Source organism: Megascapheus bottae, chromosome 3 (genome assembly GCF_031878675.1).
Source record: "Megascapheus bottae isolate mThoBot1 chromosome 3, mThoBot2.hap1, whole genome shotgun sequence".
Classification (NCBI taxonomy): domain Eukaryota; kingdom Metazoa; phylum Chordata; class Mammalia; order Rodentia; family Geomyidae; genus Megascapheus; species Megascapheus bottae.
The window spans coordinates 3,059,170-3,068,025 of record NC_143511.1 but is presented as its reverse complement, the minus strand read 5'-3'; the positions used below and the strand labels follow the sequence as shown (position 1 = coordinate 3,068,025).

Genomic DNA, 8,856 nt, shown 5'->3' with positions numbered 1-8,856 from the left:
CATTACCTCTCCTCCAGATTTCAAAAATATATTGAGCTCTTCTGTAATAGCCTCTCCTATTCCTGACATTCACTTAAAAAAAAAGATTTTATTAATACTGATTTTTTACATCAAATTTCAAATGTCAAGTTTAACAAACAATATTCAAGAAGGGAATCTCTATATGCAATCACAGGCACATAAATTTAGGAACAAAATTAAAGTTAAGCTGAAACTGCGTCATAGATATGCATTGCTCTATACAATATAACATAATGTCTTTAGAATATATATCCCACCATAGATTTATATGTCCATATAGTTATATTCATATCTCAAAGGCCAAAAGTATTGAGTCATCACTCTTGTACTATTTGAATCTAAGATCCACATATCAGGAGACAGTATGACTTTTGTTCCTTTGGTCTTGATTTATCTCGCTCAACATGATTCACTCTAATTTCATCCACCTCACCGTGAATGCCATTATTTTATCTTATCTGGTGGTTATATAGAATTCCATTGTATATATACATACCACATTTTTTGTATCCATTCATCTCTAGTAGGGCATCTGGGTTGTTTCCATCTCTTGGGTATTGTGACTAGTGCAGCTATGATCATGGCTGAGCAGATGTCCTTATCATATCCTGGGTTATGATGCTTAGAGTAGATATCCAGGAGTGGTATGGCTGGATTGTAGGAAAGGTCTATATTTAGTTTGTTGAGGAACCTCCAAACTGCCTTCCAGAGTGGCTGAATTTGTTTCCATTCCCACCAGCAGTGCAGTAGGGTTCCTCTTTCTCCACATCCCCACCAGCATTTGTTGCTGTCTGAGTTCAGAATATTGGTTATGCTGATTGGGGTAAGATGGTATCTTAGGGTTGTTTTTATTTTCATTTCCTTTGTGTCCATGGATGATGAGCATTTTCTCATATGTTTCTTTGCTATCTTAACCTCTTCTTTTGATAAGTCTCTGTTTAGATCCCTTTCCCACTTTGTGACTGGTTTATTGGCTTTGGGGGAATTAGTTCCTTGAATTCCCTTTAGATATTGAGTATTAGGCATTTGTCTGATGTATTATTGGTAAATATCTTTCGCCAGTTGGTTGGCTATCTTTCTGTTTTAGTAGCTATGTTTTCATCTGTGCAGAAACTTTTTATTTTTAGGTAGTTCCACTTGTCAAATCTCTCCACTCTGTTGTGATCTGGGACTCTGTTCAGGAAGGCTTTGCCTGTGCCTATGTGTTCCAATGTCTCTCCTACTCTATCATGTAACGCTTTCAGAGTTTCAGGTCTGATATTGAGATCTTTGATCCATTTTGAGTTAACATTTATGCATGGCAACAGGCTGAGATCAATTTCAGTTTTCTGAATGTGGCTACCCAGTTTTGCCAGCACCAATAATTGAATAGGCTGTGTTTGTTCCACGGTAGATCTCTAGCTCCTTTGTCAAATATAAGATGACTATAGGTATGTGGTTTTATTTCTGGATCTTCTGTTCCATTGATCTTCTGGTCTATGTTGTTTTTGTTATTTGGCTCTATAGTAGAGTTTGAAGTCTGGTATTATAGTACCACCTGCATTACTCTTTTTGCCTAGAATTGCTTTGGCTATTCTAGGTCTTTTGTTGCTCCATATGAACCTTTGGATTGTATCTTCTATTTGAGTAAAGAATTGTCTTTGGGATTTTGATAGGGATTGCACTGAATTTGTATATCAATTTTGGCAATATGGCCATTTTCACTATATTGGTTCTTCCTATCCATGAGCGTGGGATGTTGTTCCATGTCCTCTTCGATTTCTTTCATTAGGCTTTTATAGTTTTCATGAAATAATTCCTTTACATCGTTGGCTAAGTTAATCTCTAAACATTTTACTCTTTTGCAAAAGGGATCATTTTCTTGATTTTTCCCACTGTTTGTGTATTTTTGGCGTATAGAAAGGCTACTGACTTTTGCAGGTTGATTTTGTATCCTGCCATTTTGCTAAAGTGATTTATTAGTTCTAGGAGTTTAGGAGTGGAGTTTATTGGGTTGTTCAGATATAGGATCATGTCATCTGCAAGTAGGGATAGTTTGATTTCTTCTTTCCCTATGTGGATCCCTTTGATGTCCTTCTCTTGTCTTATTTCTATAGCTAAGGGTTCCAGCACTATATTGAAGAGAAGTGGAGGAAGTGGGCATCCCTGTCTAGTTCCTGATTTTAAAGTAAATGATTCTAGTCTTTCTCCATTTAATATGATACTGGCTGTAGTTTGTCATATATGGCTTTAATTATTTTAAGGAATGTACCTGCTATTCCTATTTTTTCTAGTGCTTTCAAGATGAATGGATGTTGTATTTTGTCAAATGCCTTCTCGGTGTCCAGAGAAATTATCATATGATTCTTAACCTTAGCTCTATTGATATGATGTATTATATTAGTTGATTTGCAAATGTTAAACCAACCTTGCATCTGTGGGATGAAGCCTACTTGATCGTGGTGTATAATTTTTGAAATTTGTCTCTGGATTCTGTTGGTTAGTATTTTATTGAGGAGCTTTGTGTCTATGTTCATCAGAGAGATTGGTCTGTAGTTCTCTTTTTGGAGGGAGGGGTCTTTCCCTGGTTTGGAGATGAATGTGATTTTGGCTTCATAGAATGATTTTGGGATGGCTTCCTCTGCTTCTAGCTGTCGTTCACTTTTTAAGCACTTCTACTTTTTATATCATTTAAGTTGTATTGAAATGTACCATAACACATACCATACCACCCACCTAGGTCATGTATAATTTTTATGCTGTACAAACATACCAGAGTCAAATTCAAAGTATTTTCATGACTTTAAAAGGGGACTCTGTGACCTTGAGATTTTATTCACACTTATCCCTCCTCATCTCTCATCGACCATTAGTCTTTCTGTCTCTGTAAATGTAATGTTCATTTTCTGGGTGTAATGGAATCATATATAGTCAATTGCACGTGACTTCCTTTCGTTAACAGTGTTTTCAAAGTTCATCCATATTGTGGCATGTATCAATATTTTATTCCTTTTTATTACTAAAAGCTATTTTCTGCTCTAATAAACATTTTGTTCATCTATTCTTTAGTTGGATAAGTGAGCTGTTTCTGGTCTGGGCTGTGATGCAGCTATAAACATTTACATACAAGTTTCTGTGTGAACTTAGGCATTTTTCTCAGGCATAGAAATAGAAATGGAATTGCTGTGTGATATGGCCATGCTATGCTTAACATGTGAGGAAATGGCAAAATGATTTTTAAAACAGCTGGATCATTTTACATTTTTACTGGCTGTGAGAGATACTTCCAATTTCTCCAGGATTTTAGCCTTTATCTACTCATTTTTGTTAATCCTGGTGTGAACTATCTCACCATGAAAGTTATTTGCACAAGGTAATGATTTGTGGAATAAAAGATTGCGAATAGTGCTTTTGCCCCTCATGCCAGAAGTTGCATCACCACAGGTAGACTTAAAAATATATATATATATATATATCCAGCTAAAGTGTCACATAGGTTTATGATTCTATTATACAAATGACAGAGAAAAATTCCCTCCCTGAAAGTAATTCGTTCTTTTCCCCAATATACATGCACAGAGCTGGGAGAGGGCAGAGCCTGAGAGCTGACCATAACTTCATGATTCCAGTAGATTTTCAACATGTGTATTTTTTCAGACAAAAGATATAAAGGGAATTAATAAAGCCTATCTGAAGATAACATTTACAAATGTTGATTACATATAAAACCTTTAGGATAAAGGAAACAAGTATAAGAGCATAGCATATGAAATAGTAGAAAAATAATAAAGTTAATTTAATCTAGAATTGAAAATTTTGACTAATATTGGAAATAGAAAAAATGAGATAACGGGGAAGAATGTCAAACTATATCACCACAGAAAACAGATTATTCTGTTTTTCTTTTGGCGATATGTCTAAAATTAAGGCATAAACTGACTTCCATAGAAATAAAGGACCCTAAAAACCAACAATAGGGGAATTGATTCTAAAATGAATATTGAGGTCCTCCAAAATGTCCCCACTTCCTCTTCTGAGGAGGAGCATGTTCATATAATCTGCACGTTTTTGGAGTCCTAGGAGTCAGAATGGTAGGGTCAATGGCAAAACTCCGGAGATAAAGATATATTGAGAGGAAATAGCAGAAATCTTTTACTTTGACACACCCATAATTAGGAGGAAAAAATCATCCATAGATGACTTGCCAGAAATCTTTACAAGAAGGTCAAAGAATGCTTCTGAATCTCAGCATGTGACATATGACACATTCTTCAGCAATACTCGCTCCATTCCCAGACTCTTCCCCCTCCCAGCTCTGCGCACATTTATTGAGGGAAAGAATGAATTATTTTCAGGGAGGAAACTTGTCTGCCAAACACCACAGAATAGAATCAAAACCTTATGTGACAATCTAGCTGTGGTGATGTAACTTCCATCATGAGGGGCAAAAGCCAGGAAGGTGAGCTCAGGAGCGAGTATATAGCAGGCAGCCAGATGGAGAGACTGGGTAGACTGGGGTACAGGTGGACTGGGCAGATGGAGGCAAGAATGAACAAGCAGTGAAAAAGCCAGTGAGTGTGACCAGGTCCTGAGGGCAGCTGAGATACCTCAGGTTCCTCTGGTCCTCTTCCCCAGAGCCTCTGGTCTCTAGCAGAGTGTCCAGCTGGGCCATGGCCTCATCACTGAAGGTAGATCAGGAAGTGAAGCCCAAGGATGATTCTTTCAGAGTTTATCACAAGCCAGGTGGAAGACGTGGTGACAACTTTTCACAAAGTATTCAAACCTTAAAGAACCAATCCTAGACATCCATGACCAAACTCCTCTACTTAGACCTGATTCTCCCTGTTCCTGACCCCATTCTTCTCACCAATATCCACGATGGTTTGGATAGTCTCACTTATAGGAAGTGAAGTTCAGACAGATGTGAAGAGATATTCTAAGATATTTGTGATGTTCAATGGGATGTGAAAAGGCAACCAGCAGCTGGTGGACATTCTTGAGAAAATGAAACCTGAGATCTGGCTGCTTCCCCAGAAATGTAACACAGTCTAAATGTGTGTCCAGCTCTTGAGTCTCAGGATGGACAATGAGAACTACTTTGGGATATCTACTGAAGAAGAGACAAGTTGCAAAGCTAAAATGGATTGGGCATGAAGCTCCATTTCTGGGCCAGATTTCTAAACTTTAAGAGCCAAATTGTTTTCTAAAATAGCTAAACATGCCCATGTGGAGAACTATCGCTACACTGTGGCAGAGACTGATGAGAAAAAAATGTCATCAGCCTTCAGTTTATCATATACAGAGCTGAGAAATCAGTATATAACTCTATAGGACATGATCCCCCAAAATATCAAGAGGATAAAATGACCCAGAAGCAATAACAAAGTTATATTGTACCAAGTCCAGGGCCAGGGGACTCTGTGATTCTCCGTTCAAGACCAATATTGCCTTGGTTTGTGTATTACTATTGTGATGGGAACCCTGGAAATAAAACCAGAGTTTAATGGAAGTCTTATCTAGTTCTGTGATGTGTGTTCTCTCTTCTCTTTCCCTAGTGCCTCACACCCAGCCTGCCATAATTTCTGGAGAAATTAGAAAAATCTGCACACAGATGTTTCTGTGTGCAGAATTTTTAGTATGAGAATACTTTTTTCTCTCCTCCTTTGTCTTAAGCTTTGTGTTTTCTTCCTTTTGATGATTGGTTTTTTTTAAAAGTTGAGGAGCTAGGATGGCGGGGGAGCTAGGATGGCGGGGGTGGGAAAGACTATCTTACTTCTTGTGAGGCCGTTTCTTGTTTCTGTCCTTCCTGCCACAATTTCCCTGTTGACTTAGGGTTTCCAAACTATTTTAATCCCCCCTTGAACCTGATCTAACAAGGAACATGGAGGTCCTTCAGCTGTGTCCCTAGTTCGTTCTATAACTGGATTTTTCTCATTCATATGTATCTACATGTACATACTCATACAGATATGAGTATATATCTTCCTACTCCATTACCTAACCTATCCTCTTTCCTCACCACCATTTTCTTGCCCCAGTTCCTGTCAGAGATACAACTTTTGGCAGGTGATAGTTATCTTAGTTTTCAGTTACCCAGGCAAAAGTTCTGGTCCCATCCTTCTTCCTGATATTGTAGCCACTTGGTGCCCAGGATAAGTTGGAAAAGAACCCATAGCTGAGAAGCAGAGGGCTGGGGAAGACCTTTTCCTCCTAGTCAAGGTCTTTTTGCCTTCTTCCAGGTCAGGTGAACAGAGGCGGGAGATGTTAGCCTGTGTGAGGTCCAGATGCTGCTGCCCCCATTGTGCTTTCCTTTGGAAATATTTTTGTGCTTCCAAGAAAAGCAATCAGTATATATGTGTATGTATGTACACTTATCGATGTGTCCATGTTTATGGTTAAAAAACTATAGGTCAAAACGGTTGGAAAGTTGACTCCTCTTGAATCTTCCAGGGATAGCACTGTTGCAGCTTTTATGTTAACCCTTCAGCTTTTTTATTTTTTCATGAGACTTGCTATCTGTGGTCAGCCTGCCAGTGGCTCAGTGTCTACTTATGACTTTCACTCATTTTTGCCTTCAATCCTATTTCCACCCAGGCTGCATCATTTTTCCTCCCAATATTCCATAGAAAAGGAATCTGGAGGCTTTCTTCCCAAGAGTATGCAAACCAATTGCACTTTAGTTTGGCGGAAGCCCTGCCTATCTTTCGGATCTCTTCTTCACTTCCATTAGGTATTGTTTCCCTTTTGATTGTTCTACTGCCCCTCTTTACCCTACAACCCATAGATCAAGACCCATAGTGTCAAGAAATTATTAAAAAAATACACATATTTTGACCTCTTTAAAAAAAAGTCAAGCTGTCTACTGGTTGCTGGTGGTTCACACTTGTAATCCTAGAAGCCAATCTGTGCAGGAAAGTCATGAGACTTTTTGGTGTGTGTGTGGGGGAGATCATGGGGCTTGAACTCAGGGCCTTGGTGATATTCCTGAGATTTTCCTTTTTATTGTCTGGGTAATGTATAAAGGGGTTACAGTTACATTCACCAGGTAGTAGGTGCATTACTACTCACACATTGATACCCTTTCTCATGTTTTTGTCCCCATTTCCCTCCCTCTGTCCCCTCCCAATCCTCTTGTTTTCTCCCCTGCCCTTTCCTATTTCAAATAAACAAACTTGTATACAATGTACTAGGTAACAAAGTCAGAATGAATAACAATTCCTGAGATTTTTTTGTTCGAGGCTAATACTCTACCATTTTGAGCCACAGCTCTACTTCTGGTTTTCTGGTCGTTAATTGGAGATACAAGTCTTAAATTTTCTTGCCTGGGCTGGCTTTGAACTATCTTCTCAGATCTCAGCTTCTTGAGTATCTAGGTACAGAAACAAGCCAGCTCCATGAGACTCTTATCTCTAATTAACTACCAAAAAAAGCCAGAAATGTAGCTGTGACTCTAATGGAACACTAGCCTTCAGGAAAAGTTTAAGGACATTGCTCAGGCCCTGAGTTTAAGCCCCAGGACCAATACACACACACACACACACACACACACACACACACACACACACACACACACACACAGAGTAAAGTTGTTCTGAAACACATACTTGCATTCAATCCCTTGTACAGATATGCTAATTCTTCCCTACTATATCTGAAGATGGAAAATAAGCTTTATTAGGTAGGGAAGGAGATTTTTGGATTCTAGTCATTGATTTCTCAGCAAGGGCTCCAACAATCAACTCATCAAAGACAACAGAGAAAATCAGTAAGAACAAACTGCTCCCTAGTCCTAAGTACCAGCCATGAGTTACACAAAACTCATATGCACAAGATGCAAAAGGCAGAACTACTGTCAGAACATTTATTGCAGGTGAAAATAAGGCAATGTGTTGAAGGTTTATTGGGGGAAAGGAAATGAATTACGTTGAGGGAGGAGAACTTTTGTCCCGGAGAATGATGAAGATTTTCTCTTTCAATAGGGAAACATTTTCCAACACACTGCCATTAGGAATGGAAGGGGCAGCCGGAGGCACCTGATGCATTTGACGTTTGCAGGTGGGTCTGCCATGGAGTACTGGCTCCCTGTGTGCCATGGCTGTGAGATGCCTGTGGTTAGCAAATAGCACATTTGTTGGCTCTCCATGCCAGCCTGTGCCCTTCCTGTTCTTCTCAAGGTTACTCTGACCAGGACAAGCAGCTTCTTGCATCCTGGACTTGACACATGACACGCTAGAGCAGGAAGCTTTCTCGTTGAGGTTCTGGCCCTGAATATGATCTGTCTGGGTTTGCTTTTCTGCCTTCTGTTGAGTTTTCCCAGACTTCACGGAAGACAAAAAGGGTCCTGGGGAGCACGTAGTATCTACTCCATGCCTCTGCACTCCTTTCACCCCTGGGACTTTCCCAGTGTCTCTGGGGACTTTCTGATGTTCAGTGTTGGCTGGAATAGCAGCTCTCCCTTTACCTAGGCTTCTGGCTTGCACAGATGGAGAACTGCCCTTTCCCAGGGAACTTTGTCCTTTACTGTTTTTACCTGTACTAAGCCACTGAAAAAACTGCTTCATGTGGGTTCTGAAGCGGTTTTCATGAGGAGGCCGTACCTTCTGTGACAGTGGGTGGGAGGATTTTGTCCCAGGCCTCTCCTTTGCTTTCTCTTGAGGATGCTGGGTCTGCTTTCTGGGTTGTGATGGTGCCAGCCCTGTATCTCCTCCACCAAAGTCCCTTGATTTGGGTGTTGCAGGGCTCATGCCCTTCTTAACTTGTGGCAAATTCTTGCCTCGGCTCTTGTGGAGGTCACTGGTGGTGCAAGGCTTCTGTGCCTGCTCCCTGCTGATCTTTGACTTGTCCTGTAGAGCATGT

The 8,856-nt window shown here is 39.8% G+C and overlaps 1 protein-coding gene and 1 pseudogene across 1 annotated transcript in view; one reads left to right on the top strand and one right to left on the bottom strand.

Moving 5' to 3' along the window:
* Positions 1-4,672, bottom strand: part of LOC150064800 (spermatogenesis-associated protein 31D1-like) — a 17,281-nt gene extending 12,609 nt beyond the window's left edge. Inside the window, exon 1 of the mRNA XM_090329019.1 lies at positions 4,608-4,672. Within this exon, the coding sequence (XP_090185145.1) occupies positions 4,608-4,672 (65 nt within the window). The remainder of the gene's footprint in view (positions 1-4,607) is intronic.
* LOC150064799 (proteasome activator complex subunit 3 pseudogene) lies at positions 4,671-5,424 on the top strand (annotated as a pseudogene).
* The last annotated feature ends 3,432 nt before the right edge of the window (positions 5,425-8,856 follow it).